Source organism: Chrysemys picta, chromosome 23 (assembly GCF_011386835.1).
Source record: "Chrysemys picta bellii isolate R12L10 chromosome 23, ASM1138683v2, whole genome shotgun sequence".
NCBI lineage: Eukaryota > Metazoa > Chordata > Testudines > Emydidae > Chrysemys > Chrysemys picta.
In genome coordinates this window covers 10744083-10762463 of record NC_088813.1, presented here as the reverse complement: position 1 = coordinate 10762463, position 18381 = coordinate 10744083, and the positions used below count along the sequence as shown (strand labels likewise).

Here is an 18381-nt window from a genome sequence, read left to right as displayed (position 1 = left end):
GCAGCATAGAAGAGCGGTAGTAAGGTGACCCCTGCTCTGCTGTGTGTCTATTGAGCTCCAGTGGTGCGCAGGATGGAAATTCGCTGGCTGTTTTATAGGCACCTGGAAGCTTCTCGGATGCTGCAGAATCTCCTGGCTTGGAAAACAATGACTCTCCAATAAGCTTGGTCTCCCTGCCTTCCAGGTAAGAGCCCAGAACCTTAATCTGAAGTGGCTTCCTGTTGCTTGTCTTCTCTACCCTTGCCGCTGTGTTGGGAGGAGTGACTAGTCATTGTCTGTTACCCACAGAAAGGTGGGGCGGGCAGGGACCTCAGAGGACTAGTCCAGCCCCCCGTGCTGAGGCAGAACTAAGTAAACCTAGAACCAGCGTTTCTCAGATGTGGCCACCAGGAGCTTTTCTTGCGGCCACAACCTATGGGGGGGGAAGTAACAGCCCCTCCCTCTCCCTGTTGCTCCTGAATGCACCACCTTGTTGTTGGTTGCTCGGGCCCCCAGCAGGGGTTGAGCCCTGTCCCCCTCTGGAGACACCTGGGGCACAACGCTGGAGGAGCTGGCAGCCGGTGAGTTCCCCACCTTCCCAGGGGTGGTGGGGTGGCAGGCTTTGGGCTTCCGCCCTGGGGCGGTGGGCTGGCAGTGGGGCTTTGGCCTCCAGTCCCAGACTCTAGCCCCCCGCTGCCACCCCCAGCCCCTCGTCCAGGGCTTAATTTGTCCCCAGGTTTGGCAGGGCTGAGTACGTCTACTGTGAAAAGTGATACTTGTGCATTTGTTAATTTCACTTTTCACAACAGACTTACTAGCTAGCAGTAAATCTAGTACAATGATTTGGACATGTCTATGTGCATATTTATTTGTTTTTCCTAAAGCTAATTAAGTATTTTAGGAAAAAGTGTGAGAGTGGCCACCAGCAAGAGTTGGTGGCCGCACTCTGAGGCCATCAAAATATTTGTCCGGTGAACCCCTGACCTAGACTATTGTGTTCCAAGTTCGATAGCTTTTCCTAATATCTAACCTAAATCTCCCCTGCTACAAACCAAAGCCAATTACTTCTTGTCCTACTCTCAGTGGACTTGGAAAACAATTGAGCTTGGTCCTCTTTCTCACACCCTTTCAGGTGTTTGAACTCTGTTATCATGTCCCCATTAGCCCTGTCTGCTCTAGACTAAACAGGCCCAATTCGTAGGCTGGGCAAGTCAAAGACCCTGCTTCTGTAGGTTTGCTCAGGTAGAGGGTAGATCTGATAAGATCACGGTCACCAGAGCAAGGTTCCTGTTTTCAACCTCACATGCCAGGGAAATTTTTTTAACGTTGTTGTGAATTAATTATAAGCAAAACTATTTGTTTCCTTACGGATCTTCTGGGGGGAGGGGTGGGGAGGTAGAAAAGATTAAAAACATCTCTCCTCTCTCCTCCTCATCCCATTCTTCCCCAAATGCAAAGGTTCCTGTTTCCCGGGAGGAAATGTGGTCTAGTTTTTTTGGATCAGACACTGGGAGTTGGGACTCTGGGTTCCATTCCCAGTTCTGTCATAAATTTGCTATGTCACCTGGCCAAGTCACAGCACCTCCGTGCCTCAGTTTCCCCATCTGGAAAAGGAGGAGGAGATGTCCCTTCCTCACAGTGGTGTTGTGGCCTTGCTAGGCAGTGTTTGCCTCATGGATAGAGCCCTGGACTTCAACTCTAGAGACTTGAGTTTTATTCCTGGGTTGGCCGCTGGCCTGCTAGGTGACCTTGGACAAATCTCCCTTTTTTTTTTTTAAGTCTGTGCCTCAGTTTCCCCATCTAGAAAATGGGGATAATTTATGAAGTGCTTTGAGATCTATGGAAGATCTAGGCAGTATTTATTCAATTTTTATCTGGAGCCAGGGGTGGCTCTATGGTTTTTTGCTGCCCCAAGCATGGCAGTCAGGCAGCTTTCGGCGGCATGCCTGCAGGAGGTCCGCCGATGCCATGCCTTCAGCATCCCCCGCCGCCGAATTACCACCGAAGCCGTGGGACCGGTGGACCTCCCGCAGGCACGCCGCCCTCACAGCAACCAGCAGGCTGCCCCCCGCGGCTTGCTGCCCCAGGCATGCGCTTGCTGCGCTGGTGCCTGGAGCCACCCCTGTCTGGAGTCTCACAGTTGTTTTGCCCCACTGACTTTTCCATGAAGTAACGTTTTGCGTGGGAGAGGAAAACGATGCAGAATCAGCTCCTAGATCGCCCGTGTGGTGCCAAAGGTAAAAACAGCCCACGTGACCAGCACTGACAGGCGTTTCTTTGCTGAACTGAACTCTGATGAAACGCTCCCACTCACACACCGCTGGGGCTTGCAGGGCGGCGCGATCTGCTGAATAGCAAACATGCTACAGGGTTAGTTTGCTGTCAAGTGCTAGTTAGAGGTTTCTCCTCCCCTGAAGCGTGATTGCCGGGCTGGACTCTGCGCTGGATCTCGCCACTGACGAAGAGGTGGCGTTCGACTCTAGCCACCCCGGAGAGGAGACCAGGGACTTCCTACAGCGACTCCCCACTGAAGGTAGGAGAGAGCAGATGCCCTCCGCATCCTGTGGAAAGCAGCAAGCCCTCCTCTGAAAGGCTTTCCACGCTGGGGTGAGCGCTGCTTGTTGCAGGCTAGTGGGACGGGATTGTGGGCAGATACTTGGCTGAGAGTCCTGGGCAGAGCAACACCGGGACCATAGGTGCTGACTCCGTGGGTGTTCTGAGGCTCAAGCACCCGTGGGGGGGGGGGGGGGGGGGAATAGGGGGTGCTCAACACCCACCAGCCACAGCTGTTCGGCAGGGTCTCAGTGCTGCCAGCAGAGCAGGGAGCAGCTGGGAGAGCGAGGGGGTGCCTTGGGTGGGGGTGGGAGGGATGGAGAAGAGGCGGGAGCTGAGGGCGGAGCGGGGATGGAGCACCCACCAGGGAAAAATGTCAGCCCCTGTGACTGGGACTCCTGTTATAAACTCCCTGCCCCAGACGCTCTGTCTGCCTCCCGTACAGCGCCATGCACATTTGAGGCCCGATCTGATCCTCTTCGTGCTACTGTAATATAAGTAAGTCAGGAAAGGGACCAAGCCGACTGGAGTCAGGGCAGGTCTAAAGAGTGCCGCCTACTGCTCAGAGCGGAGGCCTGGGTATCTGGCGTCTCTTCCTGGCTTGGCTGCTGACTCACTGTGTGATTTTAAGCAGGTCCCGTAACAGCCCCGTGCCTCGGTTTCCCCATGTGCAAAACAGTGCTGATAGTACCCTCCTTGCAGGGCTCTTCTGAAACTTTCATCGACTAAGGTTCCCAGAGCCCTTTGCGATCTCCTGAGAGATTATCCACTGTGCGATATGTGCAAAGGCGCTCCATGTAGGGCACATGCAGAGCATGTGGTAACGTTGATCCTGGAGGGCCAGCTTCCCCCAGAGCTTGTTTGGTTTGCATGGCCATGGGGTGGGGGATGTGGGTTGAGACTACAGTGATCGGGTAAAATGTGGCATCGATCATACAGTGCTTCAAGCCTGAAAGGGTAGGCCCCTTACAAACCTCTGGGCTTGAGCACCTGGAATGGCGCTCGTGTTACAGAATAAAGGCTTTAGTGGGGCCAGCAGGGGATCTGGCCCTAAATTTTTAACCCGCTGTCTGACCTCTCCGTGCAAGTGAAATACAAATCGCCATGTGGCTCAGAGGTGTTGGCGTCCCCCTGACCGGTTTGATCTTTGCAGACGCTTCAGCAGCCCCTACGTTGGAGAGCCAAGCTGTGGGGGCAGGATTTGAAGGGTGCAGCTCCCCCGTTGCTGTCGCTCCAGCCAGACCCAGCACCTTGGAACTCGGATCGAAGGAGTCCCCAGAGAACGGAATTGGGAGCAGAAGTCGGGGACCAGAATCTCCCGTTCTTCCAAACAAGGTGAGAGGAGAGCGACCGAGCCTAGGCCAGTCTCTTCCTGTGTGTCCGTACAGCGACAACCCCCTGGGCCTGAGGTGGCTGAGGCCTCTAATGCAGCACACAAGACTAATATAAATGTGGATGGGATAGAGAAGGCCACGTGGGCTCCTAATGCCCCTGCCCTGTAAGACCAGAAGGAAAGCCATTAGAAATTTAAAAGGCAACAAATGTAAAACTGAGATGAGAGGGGGAAAATCTTTAACTTTGGGTGTGGTTAACTTGTGGAACTTGCTGCTGCAGGATGCCTGAGGCAAATAACTTAACAGGACCCTCATCTTCATCCTTGCAAATGGTAGGCTCAGGGCTGGCCTAACTCTGCTTCCAGTGAAGTCCCTGGGAGTATACCCTACCCTGCAGTTAACATCACCTGGTGGGCAGGCAGCTGCATGCTGAACTAGCTAGAGCCCTTGGGTGCTCTAAACAAGAGAGCTGTGATCGCCCAGCCATTTCCCACATACGACGGCCAGCCAGCGAGTGCATTGTCCAGTGCCGTAGAGAACGGCGCCTCCTTCACTTTATTGTCTGCCTCCCCAAAACCTTGTGAATTGCTTGCATGGCAGGATCTTTCTAACCACGTGTATCTGTGTCCTCTTCATCCCTTTCAGAGCAGCACCAAGAGTTGCTCCAGGCAGAAAGGTGAGTGGCCTCCTCCCGTGAGCTCCAGGTTAACCAGGGGATCGGAGCGTTTCCTCCCCTTCCACATAGGTTTGTTTTTCCCCAGGCCCACGGCACATTCTTAGGTTGCACATTAACTTGGCCACGGGGCCGGTGGCCCAGGGCAGCCTGCCAAAGAGGGCGCCGGGTGCAGGGTTTGCTGAGTCCCACCTGACCTGCAGTAGCTGGGCTGATCGGGTGAGCAGCAGCGTCTGGAGGGGGTGGGGGACCCAGGCTGCAGGGGGGCAGTTGGATGACCAGCCAGGTGACTCCTCTGGAGCAGGGGTGCCCCTCCTCCCTCCTGCTCCCCTGCTGCTCAGGACTGGGAGTGTCCTGTTTGCTGTGCGGGGAAAGGGGGGCAAGACTGATGTCGGGGTGTCCCCCTCCCCCTGCCCATGCCCCTGGTCTCCACTGAGCTGGGGTGACAGGGCAGGGGGGAATCTGCCCATGCTGCTGCCTCTCTGGCTCCCAAGACAGCTGCTTGTGTCTGAACAAGCCTGCAGGCTCCTGATCCGGAGTGCTTTCTTAAAGAGACAGCGCGCTCATACTCACTCGGGCGCACACACACTCTCGCAAGCACCAACACTCTGTGTGTATGTGAGAGACAATTTTCTCACACACACACACACACACACACACACACACACACACACACACACACACACACACACACACACACACACACACACACACACACAACCAGGGCTCGTTCCCCACCTGGGCTGTGCTGTGAGGCGGACATCAGGAGCTGCTGCTCTCCTTACCCAGAGCAGGCAGGGAACGTGACCTGGATGCAGGGAGCCCTGACGTTGCTCCTCGCTCCCCCCAACACCGCCCCCTAAGGGTGCGTGGGGCAGCGGAGCCGCAGTTCCATGTGGGCGTGAGCAGCAATGCAGCTGCTCCCTGCATCCAGGTCAGTTTCCCCAAGGGGGCGCTGGAGGGGGATGCAGGGGTGTTAGGGGCGAAGGGGGCACAGTGCAGGGGTTAGGGGGGGAAGGGAGTGTGGGGATCCCGGGGAGCCCATGAGGGCAATGGGGGGGTACCATACCCATGGGGGCCAGGGCACCAAAATACAAGTTTGCCCAGGGTGCAATTTCCCTAAGGCCGGCCCTGCTTGGCCACGCAGCCAGGAGGGAAGAGGGGTCCTGTGGGCTGTGGCCCCCCGGCGTTCTGTGCCGCGTGGCACTAGATGCAGGACGCACTCAGGCTGCATAAACCCAGAAGGAAGGGCCAGACGTGGTGCTTGGGGCTGCATGCCAGGGAGCAGAGCACAGCCCAGGCAACCCTCCGTCCGATGCTGCTTCTCTTGGCTGCGGAGCAGAATCCGGATGTTTCTGTTTGGAGCCTGGGGCTGGGAGAACCTGCTCTGAACCTTTCTCTTCCCCTCCCCACCCTTCCTCCCTCCTCTGCTCCTTGGTGAGCTTCCGCCATGGAAGTGAGGGGTGCTGTTCCAGTCCCCTCGTCCCCCGCCGGTGCAGCTCCTTCCCCATCTCCTCGCTGCCGGGTGCCAGCAGCTGCAGCCCAGAGTGGTTTGGGGGTATGGAGAGAGTCCCTCCAGGGGCTAGGCCGACCACCACCAAGCTTATTTCCTTTGGGAGCAGAGGCAGACTAGGATGAATGGCTGGTGCATTAACGGGCGTGGGCACCGAGGGCCCAGGCTCCCCGTTGTCAGGCACCGAAAAGAGTGGGACTTTCCCCCCCCCCCCTTCCGTGTCTCTGCTGTCCCCTAGCAGTGAGAGGGCGCAGAGGGGTGGGGATGGGGGAGCCTTGCAGAGAAGCCGCTGACAGGACACGGCTGGGGCAGGATCCCTTGGAGGCTGGTGGCTCCTCTTTTGGAGAGAGCTCCCCTCCCCGTGCCTCACGTCCCCCTGCCCCCTCTCCTCCTTCCTTGCAGGAGTGGCTACCAGGCTGAGCCGCCGGCGGGTGTCCTGTCGGGAGCTGGGCAAGGTGGACTGCGATGGCTGGCTCCTGAAGAAGAAAGACCACGTGGGATTCATGTCCCAGAAATGGAAACGCTGCTGGTTTGTGCTGAAGGGCCACGTTCTCTACTGGTACAACCAGCCCAGTGTGAGTGCGTCCCATGAGCTATGCTGGGGGTTAGTGGAAAGGGGCAGGTGGGGGGGGGAAGCAGATGTGCCATATACTCAGGGGGCTTAGGGCGGGAGGGAAGGGGGTGTTGGCTGCTGGACTCCAGAGATCCTGGGACAAATCTACAGGGACCGTGTAAAGTGAGACAAGTTCGACTTCGCTATGCTTGGAGCCCAGTGGACTCCCCCAGGCCTAGGTCAGCCCAACCACTGATGGGTCAGGGAGTCCTTGCTGGTGTGCCGAGGAATCGGACGTCAGCGTAAGAAGTTTAGAGTAGGGGGTAGAGGCCTCCCGTTAGCAGCGGTCCTCACTGCACCTTCTCTCCTGGCCCAGTTGGTGCATGTCCCCAAATGAGACTCCTCTACGCTCCGATAACTCAGTGAGCCAAATTCAGAGGTGATGCGTAAGAGGGGTGCATGGGTGTAACAGCCCCACAGAGAGAGCTGGAAGATGGATCCTGCACCAGCCTTATGGGCTTTTCCCCCATCCTCTGACTCCACCAACCCCATTTATAAGGAGGACCCTGATCTCCTCTGTAAAGCGCATTCAGGCCTATGTGCGGAAAGGCTAGATAAGAAGAGCTGGGGATTATTATTACAATCATAGACTATCCGGGTCGGAAGGGACCTCAGGAGGTCATCTAGTCCAACCCCCTGCTCAAAGCAGGACAAATCCCAGACAGATTTTTGCCCCAGATCCCTAAATGGCCCCCTCAAGGATTGAACTCACAACCCTGGGTTTAGCAGGCCAATGTTCAAACCACTGAGCTATCCCTCCCCACAAGGATGTCTCCAAGGACAGCATGATGTTCCCGGAGTAAGCCGCACGTTGTTGATTTACCTTCTTGGCACACATATCAGGGGATAGCCGTGTTAGTCTTTAAGGTGCCACCGGACTCCTTGTTCTTTTTGGTACAGTGGCTCTCCTGGCCACTGAGTCCCGCGTGATGCCCCAAAACCAAATGAAACTTGCTTCTAAATGCCAACGGCAGCAAAGCCCCCTGTGTGTGACGTGCTCCTTGTTTCACCGCTCAGGACGAGAAAGCCGTAGGCCTGATCAACGTGTCGACCTACGACCTGGAAAGCACCCGGGAGCAGAAGAAGAAATAGTGAGTGCGTGAGATGCTGGGCAGAGACCTCGGCTTCGGGAGAGGAGGACCCTGAAGCACCCAGGAGCTGCCTGGCTGCTGGGGATGGCGTGGGAGCATTCTCCGTAGGGCAGCACATCCATTGGAGCGCTTGGTGCCAAGCGGACTAGCCGAACGCAACGGTGCAGGAGCTCTGTGTGGGGAGATGCTCCCAGCTGCTCCAGTCCCCGCCTCTCCAGCAGGAGGCGCTGAGTAACGGTGCAGGAGCCCTGGCTGTAGGGGAAACAAGCAGTCCTCTCCCAGCAGGAGGTGCTGTCGGGCATGGTGCCGGAGAGCCATCTACCAGGTGGAACTTTAGAGAACTGCCTAGAGGGAAAGGCTCTCTCCAGGTTGCTCATTGTGGATGGGTTTGAATTTGATTAATGTTGGGGGAAGGGGGAGGGTAATTTAGAAGAAAAGGCTCTGTTGAAAGTTAAGGGCGAACATGTGTTTCAGCAGAGCCCAGCTAGCCCCAGGGGAGGCTGGAAACGGGGCTAAGAATGGGACACTAGCTTCACTCTTAACTAGGGGGTTGTTACAGCCGCCTGCTAATACGGGAGGAATTGTGGAAAATGCAGCCACGTCCTTGTTCTTCTTTCAGTGTCTTCCAGCTCTGCCATGAGACGTACAAACCTTTCATCTTCGCAGCAGAGACTCTGGCTGATCTGAGCATGTAAGTAGCAGGCCGGGCTGTCCCTGCGTGAATTTGACATTGCTAAGCAAACACCCTGTGGTGATCCATGATTGGCTACAAAACCCTCGCCTTGCTCGCTCAAATACCTGGATGCAGTTAAAGCTCCAGCATTCTAGTGAGGGGCTGAACCAGCCCGAATCTACAGTTCCTGTGGTCACTGGAGGCTGTGTCCAAATGTCCGGTATGATTCAGTGAAGACAGTGGTTCTCAGACTGTGATTTGTGGAACCCACTCCGAGGATTTGAGCTGCCGGGAAGGGAGGTGGCTGTGGAAGAGGGCCGGATCTCTGATTCCGAAAAGCATTGGTCTGAGATGGCTTTCCCCACGTGTGAGGTGGTTCGTGTGATGGAAGGGGAAGTGCCCGGACACCAGGGAGGGGATCTCTTTGGTGACTGTACGTGATCTGTTTGTCTTCCCAGGTGGGTGAGTGGTTTGATCGCTGCAAAAACCAAATACAAGTTGGCCCAGGAATCGCTCCCGCCCAGAGAAGAAGGTAGGAACCAGGCATCTTGCGAACCAGTTATTACATGCCACGTCCCTACAGGGTGACTGGATGAGCCTCTCCCAGCATCCTCCTGACTCCAGCGGGCTCCACTCCCGTATCTACATAAACTGGGGCGGGATAGTTAGCTGGCGGGGGGGGCAATGCTGCAAGTGGTCTGAAAAGTGGGGGGGCGTCTCTCGTAATCTGGGAGCAGCCACTTCAGGAAGACAATGCTTAAAGTGCACCCCTCAGGACAGTGCTCTCTTTTTAATTGGCTGGGTCTGTGACCCCCCACTGTCCTCTGTTCCCGCCCCTCCACCACCACCCCCCGCCCACACAGGTGCACATAGACATGTTAAATACTGGTGGGGAACCAAAGCTCTTGGATCTTGGAGACCAGTAGCCCTCACTAGGGGGAGAGAGGAAAGTCCGTTGCCTCTGGCTTGGGGGTCAGAAGGGTGGGCCCTGTGGCACAGAGCATCTTTTCTCCAGTCCTGTGCTCAGCTGGTGAAGGCCCAACTGCATGGTGACCGAGAGGGGCACGCACGAGCGATTCACGTGGGAGACCTGAAATCTGGCGGGATCCATCCCGCTGGCATTGGGACTTTTGTAATATCAGCGCAGTGCTTGCCGATGCACGTGCCTTTTGACAAAAGCGAGGGGACCCCAACTTTGTGTGCAGCGTAGGACCTTTGAGACAAAATGAGGGACACCCCTGAAAAAGGTGGTGAGTTTTTGGGGTAGAGGGGTCAAGGAAAAGGGTCCCGCTCTGCACTGACTGCAGGCACCCCCCCCTTAAGACCAAGAATCCAAAGATGTGGGCAAGCCAGGCTCCGTTCCAGCTCCCGGTCTTTCCTTCGCTGGCCTGGGAGGAGCTTGCTGTGCTGTATGAAGGGGAGGGGGTGAAGATGAGAATCCTCTTCCTGAGCCATGAATCCTCCAGTCAACAAGCGGCAGCCGGGCTGGAGCGAGGTTGGGTGACAAGATGCAGTGAGCTCTAATGGTTAGATGACCAGCTCGGGGACCAAGAGGCCTTGCCCCACCTTCCCACTCTGTGAGGATCATCCCCAGCTGGTAGGCTGGGCCCCTTCTTCTCACTAAAGTGCTGTGAGATCCTTGGATAGAAGGAGCTGGAGAAGGGCAACGTGTGCCGTGTCGGAGCGAAGGTCCGTGGCAGGTCCGGGCTTTCCCGCTGATTGTCCCCTCTGTGCTTCTCCTGCCAGACTGCTACAGTGAGACGGAAGCTGAGGATCCGGACGACGACGCTCCCAGGCCTGGCTCTGATCTGGTGAGTCTCATCGGGGAGGAGGGCGGATCCTACAGTCCAGCTGGGGAGAGCCCTGGCCCTGGGTGATGGGACCTGGGATCAGCTCTTGGCCCTCCCTTTGCGGATGCTGGCGGGCAGTGCTGCGTCGCGGGTGTCAATCGCAGCTTGGCAAAGGGCGAGAGGATTGTGGCTCTTCCCAACCCTCTTGGGAGCTGGGATTCCTTGGTGTTGGGGGGAGGTCTCTAAACAGAAATGTTCTTCCTCAGCTGCCAAAGAGAAGGGAGCTGCTAACCACTCTGGAGAGAGCCCAGCCCGGTGCTGCAATGGGGAGCCCCGACTCCACGGGCCCAGTGGGGAGCCCCCTGGGGAGCCCCGTCCCTGGCAGTGGCAGGCCCAGCTCGCCCCTGGGTAAGTGCTAGCGCTGCTGCTCTGAGAGCAGCCTGGATTTGGGCCGCTGAGCATCACCTGCGCTCAATGGGGCCCTCTGGTGACTGATCCAGGTATAGTGGTTTATGAATCCTCTGCTCACCAAGGTGGTTCTCTCGCTCAAGCAGAGCGGGCTCCAGCAGCCCAGGGGGCTGTGTTACACAAGCGGGTCCTTTCTGGGGCAGGTGGGCATTGGATTGGGGCGGGGGGGTCAGGGCTTCTCCTTCGTTGTGAAGAATCTGCTGAGGTTTCTCCCCCCCACCCCCCATCCCCTTTCTATTCAGCCTGCCCCGGGATCTGCTCTGGTGTGTCCCAGTACGATTGGTGCCAGAATGTCCAAAGGGCCATAGCTTCTGTTGTGACACCAACATGCCATTCCCTGAGCTAGCCGCTGTGTCTGGGGCCTGTCGTATTTCTCCGGCGCCTTCTGTGGAAGTTCTCGTAACCCTCCCGACCACAGAGTACCAGGCTCCTGAACTGCCTGTAGTGCTTGGGGCCATCCTGGCAGCAGGCACCACCTACTCCCCACAAGCACATCGCCCTGGCACAGAGGCTGTTCCGGCCCCACTCTAACTCTGTCTGCTGTGTCCCCCCGCCCCTATGCAGACTCCCCTGGCAAAGAACTGGAGTCCCTGATTCAGTGTCTGAAGCAAGGCGGGGTGTCTCTCATCGGCACGCGCCAGCTCCTGACCCACGAGCAGTACCGCAGATCCTTCATCAAGCGCAACAAGAACCCCCAGATCAACGAGAGAGTTCACCTGGTCCGGGCCCTGCAAAGCACGCTCAAAGTAGGTGAAACGTTCAAGCCCTCTCGCCGTGTAATGCCCTCTGACGCACGAGCACTGAGCAGCGGGGAATGTTCTTTTCCTTTTGCAGGCGAAGGTGGCTGAGCTCCAGATCCTCGATCAGCTCCTGAACGACTCGGAACTGACCTCGGAGAAATTCAGACACTGGAAAGAAGAGCATCAGGAGTTATACCAGGAAATCCACCAGTGGTGGGTGCCCAGGCCCAGCCAGGCTGAAGGTCTCGAAGCAGAACTTGGCGCTGAATCCAGTCCACAGGAAGCTGCCGGTGCGACGCCATAACACATGGAAACGGGGCAGATCCTGGCAATAACGTTCCCTTCATAAACCTCAGTGCAGGGAATAACCCGTCCCTCTCTCGTTCCGGAGAGAGATTCCTGTCGTCTCTGTCCCAGTAAGAAACGCGATGCTCTGAGAGCAAGGAGGAATGGTGCTCGCTCACAACACGCAGCGCGTCAATTTAACTGGAAAGTAGGCTGCATTTTAAAGACACCGTTTGAGGCTCTCCCCTGAAAGCAGGTTTTTATGTAGGGACCCACTTTTGACAAAGCCTTGTCCTTCTGAGGACAAGGGAGGAATTCTCAGAATGGATCCTCGGTTGGGTCTAGAGAGTCTTGCTTGTTTTAAAAGAGCTGCTGTTTCCATTTCCCAGTGATGCTTAATGAATATGCATCCATATACTTCACTGAGTAACTGACCCCAGCGCTGTGAGGCCAGGACGGTCCCTCTGGGGACAATTCTGAGATTGGGATATTCAACATGTTGATGCCTTGGCATTTCTCATCACTCGACATCCATCTAGAGCCCGATCGGAACCAAGAACCCGTGTGATGGAAGATCTTTTATGGATAGAAGTGCTGCCTGGCCCCCCTCTGGCTCCGCTTGCGGTGGTAGATATTCATTTGATAAAGAGAGAGGCTGGTTTTCATCCATGTACAAATAATTGTGTTACAGTGTTTGCTAGTGGACAGAGTTGGACTCAGGTGCCATTCTCTGCTCTGCTGCTAACTCCCGCGTGTGACTCGGGCGATTGCCTTAGTTTCCCTGTATTTAAAAGGGGATAAGACTGATCTGTCTCATAAAGCTGCTGTGTCGTTTCATTAATTCATGGGGCCAAAGCTCTTTGAGATCCTCTGCTGCAAGGCCTCGTTACAGATGTAGGCTGGTTAGCCAGGGGAAAGTTCTGATCCAGCTCCCCTCGCTGGATGGATGTGTCGTTGAGTGAGTTCTGTTTAAACATCCAGGACCTGTCTACACTGCATTGGAAAGCAAGCCTCCCCGCTGACCTCCCCAGACGTGTGCTAGCAGGGCTCACGCTACCGCTCTAAAATTGGCCGGGTCGATGTTGCTTTAACGTTGTGACGTGGGCTCTCGTGCCCACCCACCCCCCTTCATCCCCCAGTTGTCAGAGCCCAAGCACCAGCCCGAGCCGCAGTGTCTACACAGCTGTTTTTGCAGCACTAACACAAGTCTGAGGAGGCGGGCTGGGGGGCTCACTCCTGATGCAGCATGGACAGGCTGACACCAGCTGGCTCGCTGCAGCCCTGCCAGTAATTTTAACTAAAAATAGCCAGCTGTTGTCTAGCATTTTAACTGTCCATTTTTATTTTTTGTTTTGCAAGTGCCTGATCCCAAGTCCCCGTCCTTTGCTGACAAATCAGTTCAGGGCCTGTTTTAGCTAAACCTTGACTCTTATAGGAACCAAGGTTTGCTCCAATGAAATGGACCCACCCTGTCCCCCTACATGTGAACCAGAAGCTGCCTCTGGCTAACGGCAGTGCGTTAGCAGGGCATTTCCTTGGCTGCTTAGGGCAGGAGACGGTTGAGCCTCCATCATCTCGTTCTCGTCAGCAGCTGCCAGGACTGGCGTCCAATTCGAAGCTTAGTGAGCGTTTTCCTATGGCTTTCAATAGGCTTTGGTGCCTGAGCTTGCCTTCACCCTAAAGTTACCACCCTCGCTGCTTGGTTCTGCTGCCCTAGCATTCCCTTACTCGCCCCCTCTCTAATTCAGTACCTCCAGTCTCAGCTTGGCTACAGGCTTGGGGCCTCGTTCCTGTTGGGAGGGGGGAAAATCCCTCCATCCCTTTCGAGCTTCGGGGAAAGGAAAGCAGCCATTGTTATATTTTTGTTTTTCTATTGTCAAAGCTGTTTTATTTTTCTAAGCACTCTCCCCTGCCGGATTTGTATACGGGGAGGATTAGGTTTTATATATGATCAAACCACTTCTTTGTTCCATCCTCAATCTCTCTGCATCTAGCCACTTAGAGCTGGAATAGACAGGGGTTGTTTGAAGCAGGCAAGGTTGGTTTTCTTGGGGCATGAATAAAACTGTGTTGATGACAGGTCCAGCTTTGCCTCCTTTTCTTGGATTTTAAGTGTCTCTAAAATGCAGGGAGTAGCTGGCTCCAGAGAGACAGGATCCCACCCCCACTTTGACCCTGAGTCTCACCAAACCCCTCTGTGCAATAGTCTTTCTCCATCCCTCTTTCCTTGCCTTCTTCTCGCTTCAGGGGCTGGCCTCTCCTGCCCTGAGGGATATTCAGCCCCTCTCAGGAGGAAATAAGATGACTTCAAAGACAGGGACTATGCCAGGGTGTTCTGGAGGTGGGTGATGTCATCATGTGCTGTGTTATCTGAGCACTTCCGGGGCCCCAGAGCAGAGCCCCATAGCCCAGGGAGAGCAGCTGAGCACTGCTGGCTTCTGCCTGAGGGCCAGAAGCATTTGCATGTCTCCTTCCCACCCTCCCCCAGCAGCAGCAGGCACCATCCCACCCCTATCAAATCTGTGCTTGGAAAGTCCCGACTCCGCTGCCAGCTGTGCTCCTCCCTTATCAATGTGCCTCAGCTGGATCACCTCTGGGCCAGCCTCCGCTGCCAGTTCTCCACCCCAGCTCCCCCCTGGGCTGCCCTCACGATGCTGCCCCCACCCCTTACAGATGTGACACAGCTGGAAGCATGCACTCCCCTTCTGCTGCACCCTCCCTCAGCCCCTTCCCCTGAGTTGGGGGGGGGGGAGGCGGCGTTTTCAAGTAGCATCAGGAAGACAAACCTATAGGCTGGTAAAACCCCAAAGCTGGCAGGGCCCCTGAGACACCTCATTAGGGAAACGATCATCAGCCCATCTTTAAAATTGGCTTGATTGAGGGGGGTGATTTTCCCTGCCTGGCCGGCCCGTACATCCCTGTTACCAGCAATGCCAGTCCTGCGGGGTTGAAGATGTGCGGCTTGATCCTGGCGCAGCAAGGTAAAGGCACAGTCATGCTCAAGCAGCTACAGCAGGAGACCCACGTGGACTCAGTGCACAAGGAAAAGACAGTTGTAGTCTCCCGGAGAACAGTCCCTCAGTTTCCTCTCCCGGCGCTGGCCTGGTAGCCCCTCCTCAGTAATCCACCTCATATGGAGCAGCCACATTCCCTGGGCTGCTTTCCTGCTTCCTTTGGAAACTGACGGCCAGGCAGATCCCAGCCAAGATCTCAGCGACTCCGCCACTCCAGCCAAGGTAGAGACAGGTCCCAAGCCGGAACTTGTCCCCCGCAGGGGTCTGGGGGTTGGCCATGTTCTCTAGGACTTTGTAAGCCATGTAGGATGTGGCACATAGATACATGGCTCCAGAGAGAACCAGCAGGAGTCCAGCAGTTCCCGTAAGCTTGGGGTTGGGCTGGTGTGTCCACCAGCGTACCCCCACATGGGCTAGAGAGTAGCTCAGGACCCCTGTAAGCACTGAGATGACAGTGAGTGCTCTCAGCATCTGCATGGGCCAGGAGATGGCCGTCTCCTGGGGGATGGCTTGGCACACCCTGCCCGGCACGCTGATCACCTCCACGCAGCTTTCCCACAGACCGTCGCTGAAGGAAACGTCCCACGGGAAGCCGGGCCGCCTGGAGAATTCTCTCCACTGCGGGGTCACCGTGGCTGCCAGCAGCAAGACCCATCCCATGGGAGCCACCACCAGTCCAAGCACCATGGAGCCAGTTGCCATGGTCTGATGAGAAAGGACCCTGGTCTCTTAGTCTCTTCAAGGGAGCTCCCTCGGGCTGGGATGCAGAGTCGGGCAAAGACGCTGTGCAATCGGGAAGGCGTTTTCTGGAGTGCACCCAGCCTGGAGCGGAAAGGAGAAAGTCGTCGCTCGTCTCCAGGGCGCTCTCGGGCCGGGCTGGAGGCTGCTGGAGCCCAAGTGAAGCTGTTGGTTATGGTTCTACTGTCCGCATCACCTTGACTTTGTAAATCCTGTCGCGAACACGTTTCCTTCCTAACATTTCAAGCCTGTTGATTAAATGTTAAGTGACCCCCATTCCCATACCCCCTGGTTACACATTAACGTCGCCCCTCGTTCTGCTCTGGGCCTAGTGCGTGGCCAGACATAACGAAAGGCTCTAATCATTAATATGCACCAGGAAGGGGCCCCAGTGAACAATGCTCTATTGACCTCCACCAGGGGTAACTGCACGGAGAGCACCTTCAGTTAGACCGTTTATGCTGCTTGGATCGCATCAGCCCCACCATGATACTTCTGACTGTACCAGGGATGAACTTGGCCCAATAGCTTCGTGAAGGGCAAAGAGGTTGGAGGATTGGGGTGGGGGAAGGGTGTGAGAGGGGTGATGAACGCCAGCATTTGCGTTGTGCAAGAGGGCATGTGTCTGGGTGGAGGATGGGTCTAGGAGAAGGGGTGTGTGGAAAGGGGACCTGGGAGAGATTGGGTGGTGGGACAGGGGATTTGGGTGTGTCGGGTTGGCTGGGAGTGTACAGGAATGGGAGCTCTGGAAGACTGATGGACGTGGCGGGAGGGGAGACTAGAATCGCTGTGCAGGTGTCCGTGAATTGGCAGCTGCAGGCTCCAGGTTCTCATTGCCATGGAAATGTTCCTTATTAAAGATGCCGGGTGGCTCCATCCTGTGCACGGTGCTGTACACAATGTACCGCACACACTGCACTCTACACTCTATCTAGGCAGTGGGCTAACATCCTTTCTCAGTTACCCCAGCATGAACCTAGTGTAACTCCAGAGAGGGAATGGCCATTACTCTAGATTTTCCCCACATGACAGAAGTTGGCTGGTGCAACAGAAAAGGAATCCGCCCAACTGGGTTCTAGGCCTGGCTCTGCTATGGACCTTTCCCCCCTGCTCTGCTCTTCTAGCCTCATGTATTTAAAGGAGCAAGGTGCCAATGTTTGTCTTCCCAAGTGTCCTTATTTCTACTTCTCAAACGTTGCCAGGTGTGAGAAGGCCTGCTGAGCAGAGGGCAGCATTCTCCCTCCCCCCCCCCCCCCAACTGGTGCTCTGTGGTATAAACAGTAGCTCTAAACCTACATAACAACTTTGGCATCTTTCTCACAGTTGGTAGCTGAAAATGCTTAGAGCTTTCCTCCACTCACGGTACAGGTTTGCTTGGTAGAAATACTTTGTCCTGCTATAGTCCCTTTCAGCCAGCAGCACCTGCCTAGGTTACAAAAAGGACCCTCTGGCCAAGTGATCCAACTTTTCTGTATCTTGAACATGACTGTGGGAGAAAGTTCTCAGGGGTGGGAGCTTGTATGATCAGTGTGGTGTTTAGATGTTGCTTGTGATTATTAGAACTGGGAGCACTGGCTGTTGGGAGTGTGAAAGGCCAGGAAACAGGAAGGAGGGGGGAGGAGTTGAGGAGGCGGAGGGAGAGTTACAGAGGGTGCAGCAGCAGCTTGGTAAAGAGGTTTCCACTTTAAAAATAAAGTCCTGTTGATACAACAATCAGTTACCTTCAAGGAGGGAGTGGTTTCATTGAAGCCAAAGGAATGCTGGCAGGTCACTGAAGCATTTTGTCCTACAGGGGTTGGTCTACTGTTCGGTACAACACTGCAATGGTAGTTAGGTGCCTAAATGGCTTTTTACAATCTGGTGCTTAGCGCTAAGGGTAAAGCAGGCTATAGAAGTGCATCCGCCTGTCAGGGGTGGTCTAGGTTGGCTTAGTCCTGCCCCACTGCGGGAGGCTGGACTTGATGACCTCTAAAGGTCCCTTGCAGCCCTGCATTTCTATGATAAATTTTGTTAGCTATGAAACTGCTCCGGGCCTTAGTGCTCTGGAATAGAAGCATGTTCCAGTGGCTATTCATCTCAGGCCAGTCCCCTAGCTTGCAGTAAGGGGGTTATTAACGAGGTTACAGTTTCTTTCTCAAGATAACGTATTATTGGTATTGGTTATTGGTACTGGGTAGTGCCCAGAGGCCCTAACCAGGCTGCAGTCCAGTGCATCTCTCCAGTGCATTTGTAGAGATATAGGCCTGGTCTACACTAAAATGTGAGCTCGACCCAGCTACGTCGCTCAGCGGCGTGCAAAGTCCACACCCCTGCGCGCTGTAGTTACGCTAACCCGAGCCATGGCGTAGCAGAAGAATTCTCCCATTGGCCCAGGTACCGCCTCTCTGGGGGGCGGCCGGGAGACCCCCTCCCGTGGATGTGGGTGGTGGTCACACAGCGGCACCGCTGTAGCATTTCAAGGGTAGCTAAGCCCTGGGTTGTGCGGCATTGAGCAATACCAGGTGACTCTGAGTTCTGGGGGGACCAACCCCTGTATTGGCCTAGGCGGACGGGGCAGTGCAGATGTTTTACGGCGGGGGGGCGGGGCAGGAGAGCAGGGAACAGATGTTGAGGAGCCTCCAACACTGGCTGCAAAACCTGCAACTGAGAGTGGCCCCAGGGCTAGGGGGCGGGGCCTGGGCCAGCCCAGGCAATGCCACGTGGGGCTGCAAGGCGGGGGGCAGAGGCTAGGGGTGGGACTTGGGGTTTGGGAGGAGAAGGGTCAGGGGCGGGCTAGGGGTAGGCGAGGGTTGGGAAGGGGGCGGGGCAATGGTGCGGCAGCCCTAGGCCCCGCCTCCTTTCCTTACGGGTCGCTGTGGCAGACATTTCTTCGTGATGCGCTGCCGTTATTCAGCGCTCCCAGCGGGAAGGCGGAGCT

General features: G+C 55.8%; 2 protein-coding genes across 8 annotated transcripts in view; one reads left to right on the top strand and one right to left on the bottom strand.

Annotated features, from left to right (window-relative positions):
• The window catches only part of CNKSR1 (connector enhancer of kinase suppressor of Ras 1), a 34463-nt gene extending 20672 nt beyond the window's left edge, over nt 1-13791 (top strand). For 5 of the 7 annotated variants that reach the window (XM_065577162.1, XM_065577161.1, XM_065577160.1 and 2 more), the window contains 12 exons: nt 99-184; nt 2397-2512; nt 3686-3867; nt 4512-4611; nt 6455-6627; nt 7683-7756; nt 8376-8447; nt 8888-8961; nt 10176-10240; nt 10486-10627; nt 11252-11433; nt 11522-13791. In XM_065577162.1, coding sequence (XP_065433234.1) covers nt 99-184; nt 2397-2512; nt 3686-3867; nt 4512-4611; nt 6455-6627; nt 7683-7756; nt 8376-8447; nt 8888-8961; nt 10176-10240; nt 10486-10627; nt 11252-11433; nt 11522-11731 — 1476 coding nt within the window. In that variant the 3' untranslated portion in view covers nt 11732-13791. The remainder of the gene's footprint in view (nt 1-98; nt 185-2396; nt 2513-3685; nt 3868-4511; nt 4612-6454; nt 6628-7682; nt 7757-8375; nt 8448-8887; nt 8962-10175; nt 10241-10485; nt 10628-11251; nt 11434-11521) is intronic. The other 2 variants (XM_065577163.1, XM_024107652.3) reach the window with 1 other exon arrangement.
• Nucleotides 12542-16629, bottom strand: LOC103306299 (claudin-1-like). The gene has a single exon (XM_065577166.1). It carries the CDS (start codon nt 15426-15428, stop codon nt 14829-14831), a length of 600 nt encoding a protein of 199 aa, XP_065433238.1. The 5' UTR covers nt 15429-16629; the 3' UTR covers nt 12542-14828.
• Nucleotides 16630-18381: the final 1752 nt, after the last annotated feature.